Source organism: Mytilus galloprovincialis, chromosome 10, assembly GCF_965363235.1.
Source record: "Mytilus galloprovincialis chromosome 10, xbMytGall1.hap1.1, whole genome shotgun sequence".
NCBI classification, from domain to species: domain Eukaryota; kingdom Metazoa; phylum Mollusca; class Bivalvia; order Mytilida; family Mytilidae; genus Mytilus; species Mytilus galloprovincialis.
Window position 1 is genome coordinate 6,867,750 of NC_134847.1, and position 16,449 is coordinate 6,884,198.

Below are 16,449 nucleotides of genomic sequence, written 5' to 3' on the forward strand. Positions count from 1 at the left end.
TGTAGCAAATGCATCAGACATGTCAAATATGTGTCAAATCTATTTTAACACTATCTTTGTCAAAAATAATACAGGGTATTTTATATTTTTAATATTCAATATACATATATATTTTTAGACAACAAGAGAAAAGGATCAGTTACAAACTGAACACACAAAAGCAGTAATGGCTAAAAGTAAACTGGAGGGGTTGTGTAGAGAGTTACAGAAACACAACCAAGTTATTAGAGTAAGTAGTGCAACAATAAACTTCAGTTGGAGAGGGCTTCACTTATTGATATTAATTACAAAAAACAATGAAAGAACACAAGAAGAATTGATCAAAGAGTTTTGCAGTTACTGAAGGCTTATTCAAAGCCATATCTATAATACTAAAATGACGAGGTCCCATTTGTCAGCCGTCATCACGTAAAAACGACAAATCAAAGAATTCAACTTCATATATAACTAATATAGTACAAAGGTGTAGATTAAAAATTACACCACTCCAGGCCCTTTTGTTTTCCACGTAATTAATATTACCAATAATTAAGAAGTTCCGGGTCGAGTCCGATACCGATACCAATAGTATATTCACCTGTTACCTATTACCTTATCTGTACGTTTCGCATGTGACAGGTGCACCACCAAACGGTGTATTCAGGATTTATATGTTATATACACAGGTCATAATCACAGGGTTGACACTACTAAATTGTCAAATTGTTACCTATTGTAGTATTTTAATCAGTAAGACTTTCTAAGATAACAATACGAATACTACAAATCTGGACTAAAAATAAGGCATATAGGTACAATTTTCAATTTGTTAGCGGGCATAACGTAAAACAGTGAATCAAAGAATTCAACTTTATTTATAACTAATATAGGACAATGCTGTTGATTAAAAAATACTCCATTCCAGGACCTTTTGTTTTCCAAATAATTAATATTACCAATAATTGATAAGTTCCAGTTCGACGGGTTCAAACAGAAAGATTTGAAAGCAGTGTATCTTAGGCATGACTTTATCAGATCACAATACTAATATTAAAATAAGGCTTGCACATAGTTATATACTTTAATTAAGTCTCCCAAACAAAGTTTGGAGACTTATTGTTTTTGCTCAGTTCTTATTTTTATTATTCTTCTTCTTTTTCTTTTTCTTTTTCTTTTTCTTCCGCCACATTAAAAATGAACTTGTCCACAGCGTTTCTCAAAAACCCCTGGTCAGATTAACTTAGGGTTTCATAGAATGTTAGACTAATATGTCTAGGTGAGTCATCGATCTTTCGTTTGTGCATTGGGGTCTATTAAGAGGTATTTTGGGGGGCAGAAAGAAGGGAGGGGTTTACTATAGAACCCTATGGGATTTTATTTTCTAAAATTTTCAAATGAATATAACTTGAAAACTGTAAGTGATAGATACATGTAGTCTTCAGAAATGATTAAAGAACAATAAAACAAATCAAATGAAATATAGGGAGAGTCCCGGGGGGTCATCCCCACCCCCTTCAATTTCAGAATATGCTTTTATCTTGTAAACGGTCCAGATTCCCACCCCTAAACCTCATATATTCTTGAATGGGACGATTAAACAAATCAAATGAAATTAAAGGGAAGTCCCCGGGGGTCCTCCCCACCCCGTTCAATTTGAAAATGTGCTAGTATCTTGTAAACAGTCCAGATCCCCACCCCTAAACCATATATATTCTTGTAGGGGACAATAAAACAAATGAAAATAAAATAAAAGGGAAGTCCCGAGGGGGGTCACCCCATCCCCTTTTGTTTGAAAACTTGTAAACGATCCAGAACCCCACCCCTAAACCATATATATTCTTGTAGGGGACAATAAAACAAATGAAATGATATAAAAGGGAAGTCCCGAGGGGGTCACCCTACCCCCTCTTGTTTGAAAACATGTAAATGGTCAACATCCCCACCCCTAAACTATATATATTCTTGAAGGGGACAATAAAACAAATCAAATCAAATGTAGGTAAAGTCCCTGGGGGTCATCACAACCCCCTCCTGTTTGAATACTTGTAAATGGTGGAGATCACCACTCTTAAGCCATATATATTCTTGTATGGGACAAAAAAATCAAATCAAATGAACATGGGACCATATGAATGGCGAGTTATGGGAGCTTTGTTTGGGAGACTTCGTAACAGCATCCTGTTACAATTACTTCTTGTTCAGTCATGGATCCGCGATATCACGGGTGTGTTCTAGTTTCTACTAAAAATCCAGACTAATTTATGCCAATCAGTTCACCTCCAATTGGTTTTGTTTATTCTCCCAGATTTAAATGTCATTGTCAATCAGTGCACCTCCAAAAGATTTTGTTTAAAGATGTAAAGGACATAATTTTTTCATCAGTGTAATTAGGAAATTGTATTGTTTTGAATTGTTTCCCCATCAGTATAAATTATGATTCTGTAGCCTTTGCTGTCAGCTATAAGCAAAGTCAGTCAGTCAGTCATGAGAATTATTTTACCTTACTTACCAAAAAAAGACAGTAGAGATATGTAGGTGAAATGATTAGTACAAAAACTAAATAGCAGAACAAAATATAATTTTCAAGCAGGATATTAAAAACATTTAAATGTCAACATGTATGTTTCATATGCCTGTTGAGGAAATCTTCAATGTTTATGTTGAAATAGTGATTAATATTTTTTTTCTACATTATTGCATAATTTGAATTCATTTTGGCAGCAAGAAAGTTTACAAAGAGCCAGAGAAGAAGATGAAAAAAGAAAGGAAATATCAGGGAAATTCCAGGTATATATTGATACTTTTAAAGATACATAGTAAAAAGCGCTGGGGGAAAGCAACCCGACAACACTAGTTAACCAAAAATATACATGTACCTAAAGGTCTTAAGGGCATACGATACAGTTTTGATTCTGTATTTACAAGTTCGTGAAAATTTGCATATAGGCTATTTTTTACCTGATTGATTCAAATATGTATTAAAAAATATACCTTCATGTGCTACTTTTTGAGTAAAATGAGGTCGAAATTTTGTATATTTGCTCAAAATTCAGATTTGTGGTCGTAATTATACCCCCACTTTAAAAAAGGGGGGTATACTGTTTTACCTCTGTCTGTCAGTCCGTCCGTCAGTCCGTCCATCAGTCCGTCCGTCCATCAGTCCGTCAGTCAGTCCGTCCCATGAAACTTTCGTCACATTTTTCTCAGGAACTACACATCCACCCTTTCTGTAATTTGGTATCAACATTTATATATGTTAGCCATACCGTGTGATGCGTTTTCAGATTCATCACTCGACAACTTCCTGTTTACCGAACACTTGTATGATTTTACACATGATAGCCAAGTTGAAAATTTTCGTCACATTTTTCTCAGGAACTACAATACAAGGATTTCTGAAATTTGGTTTCAGGATTTATATAAGTCAGCTATACCGTGTGATGCGTTTTCAGATTCATCACTTGACAACTTCCTGTTTACCGAACACTTGCATATTTTTACACTATTAATATTATCCACTTGCGGCGGGGGTATCATCAGTGAGCAGTAGCTCGCAGTTTCACTTGTTTCTTTTTCGAAAGAAAGACATAACTTTTTTGTTATAAAAGATAAACACAAATTGTTTTTTGTTAAATAATCCGTAATTTCTGTATTTTATAACTATCCTAAAAAAATATGCATTTTTAATTCAGAAATAATTCATATTTATCAAATGTTCATGAATTGAGGAAAATACATCATTTTTTGCTGCATGTTTATCAAAATTAAAAAAAAACCTCTATTTACAGTTTTATAAAATTTGGGTCACATAATCTCCCTGCAAAATGAAACAAATTGCTGTTTTGAACTCGTTTTCAAATTAAACAGTTTAAATGATAAAAATCAGTCGAAAAATGCATCTTTTCCCGATATGTCACAGTTTGACGTCGCGAAAATAACATTTTACGTTAGCAACGTCATAACCTCCCCTGTAACTGTATCGTATGCCCTTACAGGAAAGACTTGTGATCACATCATATCAATTTTAGACATTGCAGCCACAAGCTTGGCTATTTATTAAATACAAAATCAGGGGCTTCAAGCCTTTAATTAGTATATCCCTAATTCAATGCCTGAAACTGAACAATTATACAATAAAATATATACCACAGGCTGAAGCCAGACTACGCGAATGAATTTTATTTTTACAGGACATTCGGTCTGGTAAGCATCCTAGCTTTACCAGACCGAATGAAATTTTACCAGACCAATTTTTTTTACAGATTCAATATTCAATATTTTTTTTATAATAAGTCTCACCACTTGTATAACATTATACATTCCAATAAACATATAAAACATTGCGTATAACATGAAATATTGGATAATATTTATAAAACATATTGTATATTAAAACTAACAGTAAAATATCATTAGCTTAAATACTAAAACATATACAAGTGCCATTCTATTAAGAATTATGAGAGACTAATATTAAAGGATTAATTATATACAAAATTTTTACATCTAATTGTATATTATCCGACTAAAAACAACAAACATATGACTTTGTTGTGCCCTACTCCTCCCCAAAATGCACAAATTAAAACAAAATGATGTAACAAGAGGGAATATTGTTACGAAAGTTGTGCACAATTGCTTGAATGCATTTCAGTGAAGAGTAATGTCCCATTTTATTGGATTTTGACAATGTTTGTGAACTAAACATAATTTAGAGTTTCTGTATAAAATATTATTTCCTGTTTCTTCTTTCTTTTTCATATATCTTTTGGTTTTCAATTCTTGTGGTTATATTTCATAGCTAAATTTTGTGATCTGCTTGGATTTTTATTCGTTTATTGTATTTAAATCGGCAAACCCGGAATTACCCTTATCCGTTCCAAGAATCTGATCTGGTTTTATTTACATTTCCGGTTGTGCCAATGATGGCATCCATTGTTGTTTTTGACAGTCAGATATGTTTTTACCCGGATTTACACATTACTGATTGGCGATGTTCGGCATAAAGCTAGCGGTTGAACAAAATAAACATCGCTGTGATGAATAATAAAGATGAAAATGAATTTGAGATCGTTTGGCAATTTTGCTAGAATGTTAGAAAAATCCATGAAAAAAAAAACACCGGACATTCAGACCGGAATTCAACAAAATTTTACCAGACCGATCCATTATTCACCGGATTTGTCCGACGGTCCGATGTATATCGTGTAGTCTGTGAAGCTGGTGACTTCATTTTTTTTCGTTTTTTGTTAGCACAATTCACCAGTTCAAGAGAGAACATCAAGTATGTCTATTAAAAGATCACTGACTTACCCATATGATTTTATTAGAATTTGTTCCCCAATGAATCAGTGTCTGCTAACTTATTGAATCAAAATGTACAACAGAATTTACTTAGGCCATATACTTAACAAATTGCAGACTTCCATTAGTAAAAGTAATATGTTGGTACTTTTAATATAGACGATGTTAACACAATATTTTCAGGATTGTGACTGAATTAAAATTTCAAAATTACCCTACAATTTTAAGGAATTGATGAACCATTTAATTAAAGGGAGTCATTACAGTTTCAGGGGAGATAATTATTGCAATAAGAAAGTTTTCTTGTTTTGTTTGTCACACTGTTTACAGTTTCAGGACTTTTAATAATTAAAAATTAAAAAGTTTGCAAGATTACCCATCAAATGAGTTTATTCAAAATCTTTTGTCTATTTCAATTGAACCACAAAAATATATATGGCCTGGCCGTAATAATTGGTTGTTTTTTGCTCTGCATTTATAATTCTGCTGGAGGCATCATTTCACTTCTGTGAATGTTAAAATGTCATTTCCCTGCAAATATTTTAGGGCTGTTCCAAAAGGGACAGCACTTTTTTTCCACCCCCAACACCCACAGAACAATAGTATTTTCTGTACCAGCCCTTAGAAAAAAAATCAGTTTCAAATACAAATTAGGAACGACATCAAAAGTTCAATGAAGGATAAAAAACTTAATTCAAATAGCTTTTTCACTGACCCCTCTACCCCCTATTCACTTAGTTTGGGAAAAATTGATTGACCCATATGGATATATGTAAAAATCAATGTCAGATAACCAAATCTTGCAGCAGTTCAACCCCCCACCCCCAAACTATTTGAATTAAGTTTTTTATCTTACATTGATCTTTTGATTTCGTCCCTTAATGAATTTTCTCTCTAAATAACCTGAATGCTAGTTATTTTGAAATCAAATATATATATTAAAAGGTTGTATATTACCTATTTTATAGACAACTATTGGTGAAATTCAACAACAAATGCAGGATCATCATGAAAGAAATACAAAGTTACGAGAGGAAAACACAGAGTTAGCCAGCAAACTTAAAAAGTTCATCGAACAATATGAAACTAGGGAAAAGGTAAAAGAGGAAAACATAGATATAAAAAAAAAGATGTGGTATGATTGCCAATGAGAAAACTCAACACAAGAGACCAAATGACATAGAAATTAACAACTATATGTCACCGTGAGGCCTTCAACAATGATCATGAGCACATCCCATACCCTATAGTTAGCTATAAAAAGCCCTGACATCTAAAATGTAAAATGATTTAAAACAAATATGTAACACAGCAACAAACGACAACCACTGATCTACAGGATTACTTAGCAAACTTTAAAAGTTCATAGAAAAATATTATCTGAAACTAGAGAAAAAGTAAGGATACAAAGTTACAAAAGGTAAACACAGAGCTTGCCAGCTTATGTAATGAATTCAAATATTCAGTGGAAAGTATATATATAGCATGTATTGTGATTTTAATATTCTCCAGAAAAGTTGGTCACTCTGACCTATATGTTACTCTATTAATTCATGTTTAACATCAAGGTTTATTTCTCACATACAGTAACCTACATTTGAACCTTTATCACAGAAAATTTATTTGATTTTAGTTGATCAAGTCAATTCAGGGGCTAGAGAAGGTATTTTATTGTAGATTATTAATGTTTAATTGTTATGTCTACACAAATACAAGTTTTTTGTTTGTCATTTTCAGCAAGTAGAAAAAGTGATGCAACATAGAGAACTAGAACAAAAGTTAGCTGATGCCCGGTTAGCTCAGTCAAATGCAATACTAAAGGAGGAACAAGAAAGATCAAAAAGAGAAAAAGAAGTGGTAAGTTTGGTTCTGTAAGGTTAATAATTAGGACAAAGTTTTCAAAGTATTGATGTTTATAAAAAGAAGGATATTTACTGTAAATAAAAAAAAATTACAAGCATTTATTATTGTGAATGTTTAATGGAAAGTTAATTTACAATTAAATGACCTGCAAAAACAATCAGTTCAGTTTCAGACAAAGTAAGTTTTTAGTATACTGTGGTTTTATTTATTTTTTGGACTGAAGAAACTTTGTATTTTCGTGAATATTTGATTTAATGGGTTTTCCAAGGTCCTCAATGAAAATTTGTACTTACCTGACTATTTAAATTTGTGATTCCAACTGTGACCACAAAATCAACAAAAATTGGTATCTCACAAATAATAATGAATCCACCATAACATGAACAACTTTTTTGTCAGATTGTTTTAAAAGTTAATGTAATTTTATTTTTTAATTTAACCAAAAAAGTATCAAAGTAGTAGGTTAATTTGAATAAACAACATAACACTATGGTTTATATTTTATTAGTGTATTGTTTATATAACAAAATTGTCAGTTTTATTCTGTAAATTCAGAATTGTTTTCTATCACTTTATTAATATGTTTGTGATTGCTGAAAATAACTGACACAATTACCAGATTAACTTTACAGGTTTCCTGTTGACATGTATAAAGTATTTGAAAACCACAAAATCTTGTTCCCAAGAATACAAAAATTTCCTGGATCAATACACAAAAAAAAAATGGACTTACAGTATTGCTACATTATACCAATAAAGCTATTAAAATTTAAAATGCAAATTTTGTTGTTGTTGCAAAACCCTATTCTATCTATTTAGTAACATTAAAACACTGCAAAAAGATTTTAATCTTACTGTTGGCTGTATTCTTTTGTTTTTCTTTTCAGCTGTTACTGCAAGCAACAGAAGCACAAAAGAAATCAGTCCTTTTGGAGGCACAGGTATTTTATTATAATTAATTAAGAGACAAATATGCTAATAAAATCTGAATGTATTACATCTGAGGAAACAATGCTGTTAAATGATCAATAGTAATCATAAAAAAGGTCAACTTTGATGTATATTTGTATACCATACCATAAAAAAAATAAAAAAAAAAAATTGCAAAGGGAGAGAATAAAAAACAAGACAACAAATTACATCATGCACATAAAAAGGATGAAAAGACAGACAACAAAACTAAACACAAACTAAAAATTGTGTAGAACAAACAAAAAGGGGGGTTAATGTATTTACTAAGGTTGAACAGTCTCTGTCTCATTAGTTACTTCAGTCATGTTCCTGATGCTAAAAGTAGATAAGTTATTAGTTGTAATAAGTTTTGCATGCATCAAACAATGTTTGATTGGTAAATAAATATATTTCTAAAAAAAAAACCAAGAATATAAAAAAACATTGGAACATGTAGATTGTGTAACCTTATACTACATGACTTGATGTCATGAATGTGAAGGTTTCAAAATGCATACACTTTTCCTGAGTATGCTTGAAATAATCGCCACTGGACTTTAAACAGGCAGCAAATCAATAATTAAAAACGAAATTTGGTGTATCGGCAAACAAGGCAACTCACACAAAGAAACGACCTCCAAGGAAAATTCAAATCAGAAAGTCACTTTTCAAGTGGCAAATTAAAAGCTGCAACACATCAAATGAATGGGAAAACAAATGGCATACTCCTGAATTGGCACATATATTTCCTTGTGTAGAAAATAGTTGATTAAACCTGGTTTTATAGCTAGCTGAACCTCTGACTTGTATGACAGTCACTTAAAATTCCCATTAAAATGACAACAATGTGAACATAACAAACAGACATAAAAGGTAGTAATGTTAAAAATATGAGTACAACAGTCAACATTATTATTAATAATTATTAATTGATTTCATTCAGAAATATTTTCATTTTACTTGAAATGGATTGAAAATCCACCCTGTCTTTGACACTTTTGTTATTAGAATGAGAGAAATCAAATTGAAATGTCAGATCAAAAGCTTTTCACTTTTATTGACTGAATACCAAACTGTTTTCAGTTAAACATGTACAAAGAGAGATATGAGGAATTCCAGTCGACCATTAATAAAAGTAACGACATGTTCCAGAAATTTAAAACAGAAATGGATAAGGTTAGTGGAATGTGTATAGAATAATGTAGATCAGTTACTTTTCTGAAATTCAATTTTTTGTGGATTAAGGAATAATTATATATTCAAGAATACTTGATTCCCTGGTTTTGACAATTTAGTCTCCAGGAAACTTGGATTTTGTTGAAATACGAAAGGATTTTGTTGAAATACGAAAGTATTTTGTCGAAATACGAAAAATAAGCTTTTCACCTGTCTTACAAATTTTTTAAATTTTTTTTTAACTTTGCACAATAGATATTTGTTATTAAAGTTTTCATTGACAATCAAAAAAGTAAAAATAAACCAGAAATAGTTAGAATGTTCAAAATATACATAAAATGAGAAAGAAGAATGAGCTAGAAAAAGATTTAAAAAAAGGGAGATAATATAAGTTATATGAATCATATATTGCTGAAGGTTATAACAGTTATTTCAGTCTCCATGCTGACTCAGCAGCTCAGGCTTGTAAAATTGCTTTTGTGCCTCTAAAATTCATCTCTACAGATCAAAAAAAAAAAAAGTAAAAATATTGAGCTCCTGGGCCTGTAGATTTAAAAGTTTATTGTAAAGACTGATCTTCTGTAAAAATTGGTTCAAAAACTTTTTAAGGTTTAACATGCAACATAGGGACATGTGCAGGTGAAAATGAAATAATACTAAATAATAGTACCAAAAATGCTTCCAGGCAACTTTTTTTGCATAACTGTTTTATTCATTTTGGATATAATAATGATAAACAAATGTCTAAATCAGGGTTTCCAAAAAATATTTGAGGCAGCTGGACATTTTATATCTGATCCCGATTTTAATCCTTAAGACTAAGTCACAAAAGGCAATTATGGTAATCAGATGGCCATCCCAATGATTGACATTAGATTAAAAAAAAGTTATAAAACTTTACTTTGGTTCTGACGTAAACTGTTAAATTGGCAGTGCATCATTCAAAGTGTGCACATCAACATGCTCATATATATTTGCCTTAGACTCTTTATTTGTGCAAAATGACGTTGTCAAAAACTTTACTTTTGTTTTTAAAATCACATTTCCCTAAAACTGGATGTTGACTTGACAATGATAATACATGGACCATAAACGGATACGTAAAATCTGTGTACGTTACAAAGCACGACTGAGTGAAGAAGGTCTTTATTCAACAATACTTGAAATGAACACTAGTTACAGGTATCAATGATAATATTAGCATTTTTGAAGAAATGTAGGATGCATAACTAAATTTCCCACATGCGCACACGTGTTCTAGTACATACAACGTAGTTCTGACGATTTTTCATTTAAAACTATTTTAAATTTTTCATCAAATCATGTTTATAAACATATTTCTTATGATTTTAATCTTTTGGTCTAAATCAGTTAGATACAAGCCGCTGAAATGTAAGAAAATAATTGTGAATAGACGGATCAATTTATACGATGTTCGGCACCGAAAATAGTTTACCTGTCATCTGAACAGGTAGATTTCAGCTGTCCAACAACTAATCAGCCTTGATTAAAATTAGAAAGTACTGAAATAGGGGTTGTTTTGATAGTAATTAATCATCATGTCACTTTTATGACCAGAAATGTGTGGATTTTAAAGGCCAAAGGTTTGGTCAAAAAGATCGTGAATTCTGGTAAAATGACCAAAAAAACCTTGAAAACTAAAAAGTAGATGACCGTTTCATGCTTTGTACAGCCGGACTTTTACCGGACATTATATAATTGACCAGAATATATGACCCTTTTGGAAGCCCTGCTCTAAATGCCAAAAAGAAATAAGTATAAGAAGGAGGAAGAAAGAAAAATAAACAAAGAAATTTTTGTTTTGTGTCTGTTGATTCCCCAAATGTTTTGGAGACTGAAAAAAAAATATACATTACTAAATGGTATGAAATGTTTTGGTATAGTTGTTAATCCTTGGTTTACTTACAGATGACAAAGAGAATAAAGAAGTTAGAGAAAGATGGGGCAGCATGGAAAAACAAATGGGAAAATGCCAACAAAGCTTTATTAGATATGGTAGAAGAGGTCAGTATATTTACATATAACAAACAAAAAATAGAAAAATATAAACACTAGAATCATCATAGATACCAGAATTTATACGCCAGACATGCATTTCGACTTCTTAAGACTCATCAGTGATGCTTAAATAAAAAAAGTTTTATGAAAAAAAACAAATAAAGGACAAAGTTGTTGAGCATTGAGGACCCAAAATTCGGTAGTCTATTCCTGAGATAAACAAAACTTCATGTAAATATGTGTAAAAAAAATGCAATTTTTGTTGTGTTGAAAAAAATATAAAATTATGATATCTTGTCAACTGTAAATTCTCCTTGAATAGTCATAAAGTCTTGAGGGTTTTAACTTCGTCTTAACTTGTCAGTTATCTTTTTGCAAATATCACCTGGACAAAATACAGTCCCATTCTATAAAATAGGGTTGATTGGTCAGTATTTCAATAATTCATTAAAAACACTGTTTATATGGTACATACATGTACATGCAATTTAGATCAAGTCTGATGAATATTGTCTATACATGCATGTATTTTGTGCCTAGAAAGATAAAATAATAATTAATTTCCCAATGAATGAAGAAAAAAATTGTTCAGGTAAGGCTTATAAACATAAAGATCAGTTGGGAACCTTAAAGACACAATTTTTATGCCCCACCTACGATAGTAGAGGGGCTATATGTTTTCTGGTCTGTGCGTCCGTTCGTCCGTCTGTCCTTCTGTCTGTTCATCCCGCTTCAGGTTAAAGATTTTGGTCAAGGTAGTTTTTGATGAAGTTGAAGTCCAATCAACTTGAAACTTAGTATACATGTTCCCTGTGATGTGATCTTTCTAATTTAAAGGCCAAATTAGAGTTTTTACCCCAATTTTACAGTCCACTTAACACAGAAAATGATAGTGCGAGTGGGGCATCCGTGTACTATGGACACATTTTTGTTTTTTATTCAGTCTAATGCTTCAATTATTGGCCCTAAGGATACCTTTTTCCTTTGTATTTGAACATATGCTTTAAATGATATTTCACAAATTGTATAGTTTGTTGAATAATATTAATTCGTATGTTTGATTCAGAAACAAGCCTATGATAAAGAGAAACCAATGTTGATGGCCAAAATCAACAAATTAGAATCTCTCTGTAGAGCCATGCAGGCAGAAAGGTTAGGTAGAAAAGTACTGGAGGCATCAGGAATGGGTAAGTTGTTGTTTTTATTTGTGGCTAATGTCACTTCAATATTTGGCTCTGAATCAAAACAATATCTTGGGATGAGTAAATCTTTTTTAATCTTTTGGCTCAACAGGTTTATTTAATTTATTATAGAAAGGTTTATATTTATCACATTAACATGTCTCCATCTTAATATGGGTAAAAGTGTGTTCCTGAATGTTTAACACCTGTCATCTCCTAATTCAAACAGAATTCATTTCCTATTTAAGGGCCATTCCATTAAAATGTATGTTGGAGGGTAGGAAGGGAAGTTTAATTATTGAAAGTGGGTTATGTATCTATTACCATTATTCATAATTATCTAAAAAATGGTTCTTAGTTGTAGGGATACTTTAAAAGTCCTTTCCTACCCTCCCACACACATTTTAATGGAATGGCCCTGAACATATATATATTGGGAAATTGGATTGTCTCCCTTATATCATTATTTTTCATATTTTCTGTACTTAAATACAAATAAAAATGTAAGATGAAGGAATATGTTTGGTTATTTATTGAATAACTGATGAGGTAAAAATAAGATTTATTAGAAATTATGTGAAATCTAAATTAAAAAAAACCAAATCTAGATAATTTCATCTATTCACAACTGTTGTTAAAACAAATTTGTCAACACAGTTTTGTTACCAATTGTAAAACATTTAGATTGTTTTGCACTACACAGTTATTTTTCTCAGCTGGCAGTAAAAAAATCAATTTTTTGTTTTCCAGATGACATCTAACTTTATTTTATTAAAAACCTTCAATGCTGCTTTATTTTTTACACACTCACTTTTGCATTCTGAAACATGTTTTACAGATATGACAAAATTAGAAACAGAGGCTTCTGGGAAGGCTGCAACAGGGGAGGTTAGTGAATCAACATCAACAAAAACACCAGCAGATGGAGCTGCTGATGGTGACACACCCCCTCTAGATGAAGGAACAGTGTGTTCAGAAGAGAACACATCTCCTTCAAACTGTGATGATAAAACACAGGCATGTTCTGCAGACTCTACAACACAGCCAGGAGAAACATGTGATACATCACCTGATGAAGATCCATCCAATACAAACCAAGATAACAGTAACCAATCAGATGGTGCCACAGGAAATCTGAGCCAATCAAATGATGTTTCTGTCCCTGACAGCAGTGGACAAGCATAGTTTTTAATGTACTGTTCTCCTTGGACTGTTTGTTTGCATATTTTTTCACTTGGCTTTAAATTTTGTTTTCTTAAATGTAAAAAAAAAGACATGCTATTCATTTTTCAGAGCATATTATGTCAGGGATTTCATTTTCAAGTAGTCAAACAATGTTCAATAGAAGATGAAGAAGTCATTTTCTATTGACTAAAACTTTAGAAATGATTTTATGGCAATTTGCAATTGTAATCTTGAAATGATTACATAAATTTTTAATCCATTGCTCTTTTATATTTAATATAATTTCTATAAAAACACTTAGCCACTTGCATTCATGTAGAGTTAGACTCATTATTGTTCCGTAATTCACCACAGAAAATTTTACAGTGAAAATTGTGAAATTGATTACAGTCTGTTTATAATGGCAGGATTAAATTATTTTTTAGTTTGCTTTATTTTGACCATTTCAGAAATGGGTGTTTTAATTTATATTAAAAATAGTTCTGTTGTATTTTTTGGTGTATTAAAGCGAATTTCTTTTTGCTTAATGTTTGCACCAAAATACATTTATTAACGATGGCATTATATCCATGAATCCCAGCCTATCATTTAGACTCAGTACATACAGTTGTATGTTCACATTGAACATTTGCCTGTAAATTACTTTTTCAAAACCAGAGAAATATTGTGATGTATTTTGCAACTTGTAAAAGAAAATACAAAAAATGAGCATAAAACAATAAAATTGAATATATTACAGTGTTTTTTATGAGATATTACAGTTATTTCCCTTTGCATATGAAGTGTATGCACCATGGTAGGTTTATTATACTGTTATCCAGGATATAATATGACAGGGAAGCACAAGTTGATTTTTCATCACTGAATACTGTTTTTTTTTTTAAAGTGATTGTGGATGATTCAATCTAAATTATCTTTAAAATACTGGTATACATTTCAAAGGTATTTAATGACAGGGTTGAAAATCAGAGTGAATTTAATCGTAATCACCATGTTTGACAATGATTGATTCAATGCTACATGTATCAGGATGGGCTTTAAGGCCCCGCAACAAAGTTGTCTGTGCCATATAGTTTTACCCTTGTCCGTCATTCTGTCATTACGCAACAAACCATTATACAGACTTTTTTCTAAACCCCTTCAGATATTGGGCTGTTTTTATACGACACCAAAAAAATTTTGGGATCGTAAAATGGTATGATGTCGTCGTCTGCGTCGTCGTCGTCCGATGACATATTGGTTGTCGGATAATAACTTTTGTTTAAGTGAATAGATCTTCATGAAATATTTTCAGAAGGTTCAAAACCACAAAAGGAAGGTTGGGATTGATTTTGGGGATGATGGTCCCAACTGATTAGGAATTAGGGGCCCAAAAGGGGCCCAAAACAAGCATTTTTCTAGTTTCAGGATAATAAATTGTGTAGAAGTATTTCAATTGTCTGAAATCTAACGCAATGTTTAAAACCACAAGTAGAAGGTTTGGATTCATTTTTAGGGGTTATGGGGCCAAAGTTAAGAGATTAAGGGCCAAAAAGTGGTCAAAACAAGCATTTTTCTAGTTTTAAGGCAATAACTTATATGTAATTGTATGGATATCTCTGAATTTGTACCACAATGTACCATATAACAAATGGGGAGGCTGAGATTAAGTTTTGGGATAATTGCCCAAAATATGTAGGAATTAGGGGTCAAAAAGAAGCATGTTTCTAGTTTCAAAACAATCATGACAATAACTTGTGTTTAAGTGAATGGATCTCTCTGAAATTGTACTACAAGGTTCAATACTGCAATGGATAGCATGAGATTGAGTTTAAGGTTTATTGCTCCAAGGGGGTTTCAAAAAGTTTGGGGGGGAGAATTTTTGTTTATTTTGAAGGGCTTCCTTTTTTTAGCTCACCTGGCCCAAATGGCCAAGTGAGCTTTTCTCATCACTTTGCATCCGTCGTCGTCTTCGTCTGGCGTCGTCTGTTAACTTTTACAAAAATCTTCTCCTCTGAAACTATTTTTACCAAACTCAGCCACAATCATCATTAGAGTATCTGGTTTGAAAAATGTGTCCCTTGACCTGACCAACAACCAAGATGGCCGCCATGGCCAAAAATAGAAGATAGGGGTAAAATGTAGATTTTGGCTTATAACTCTGAAACCAAAGCATTTAGAGCAAATATGACATCATGTAAAATTGTTCATCAGGTCTAGATCTATCTGCCCTGAAATTTTCAGATGAATCGGACAACCAGTTGTTGGGTTGCTGCCCATGAATTAGTAATTTTAAGGAAAATCCAAAAATTAAGAATCTACATACACAGTTAGATTAGGCATATCAAAGAACCCCAATTATTCAATTTTTGATGAAATCAAACAAAGTTTAATTTTGGACCCCGATTTGGACCAACTTGAAAACTGGTAATTTTGCAGTTTTTGGTTATTATCTTGAATATTATAATAGATTGAGATAAACTGTAAACAGCAATAATGTTCAGCAAAGTAAGATCTACAAATAAGTCAACATGATCAAATTTTTTAGTTTACCCCTTAAGGAATTATTGCCCTTTATAGTCATTATTTAACAATTTTCATAAATTTTTGTAAATTTTTGTAAATTTTTAGAAAATATTTTCCACTGTAATTACTGGGCCAAGTTCATTATAGATAGAGATAATTGTAGCAAGAAGAATGTCCAGTAAAGTAAGATCTACAAACACATCATGATCACCAAAACACAACTTTGTCATGAATGTATCTGTGTCCATTGTATAATATGCACATAGACCAAGGTGAGCGACAAACG

The 16,449-nt window shown here is 31.8% G+C and overlaps 1 protein-coding gene across 4 annotated transcripts in view; it reads left to right on the plus strand.

Moving 5' to 3' along the window:
• Nucleotides 1-14,392, plus strand: part of LOC143049756 (beta-taxilin-like) — a 28,707-nt gene extending 14,315 nt beyond the window's left edge. For all 4 annotated transcript variants that reach the window (XM_076223472.1, XM_076223471.1, XM_076223469.1 and 1 more), the window contains exons 5-13: nt 119-229; nt 2,701-2,766; nt 6,252-6,380; nt 7,021-7,140; nt 8,034-8,087; nt 9,181-9,273; nt 11,203-11,298; nt 12,359-12,479; nt 13,312-14,392. In XM_076223472.1, the coding sequence (XP_076079587.1) occupies nt 119-229; nt 2,701-2,766; nt 6,252-6,380; nt 7,021-7,140; nt 8,034-8,087; nt 9,181-9,273; nt 11,203-11,298; nt 12,359-12,479; nt 13,312-13,658 (1,137 nt within the window). In that variant the 3' untranslated portion in view covers nt 13,659-14,392. The remainder of the gene's footprint in view (nt 1-118; nt 230-2,700; nt 2,767-6,251; nt 6,381-7,020; nt 7,141-8,033; nt 8,088-9,180; nt 9,274-11,202; nt 11,299-12,358; nt 12,480-13,311) is intronic.
• Nucleotides 14,393-16,449: the final 2,057 nt, after the last annotated feature.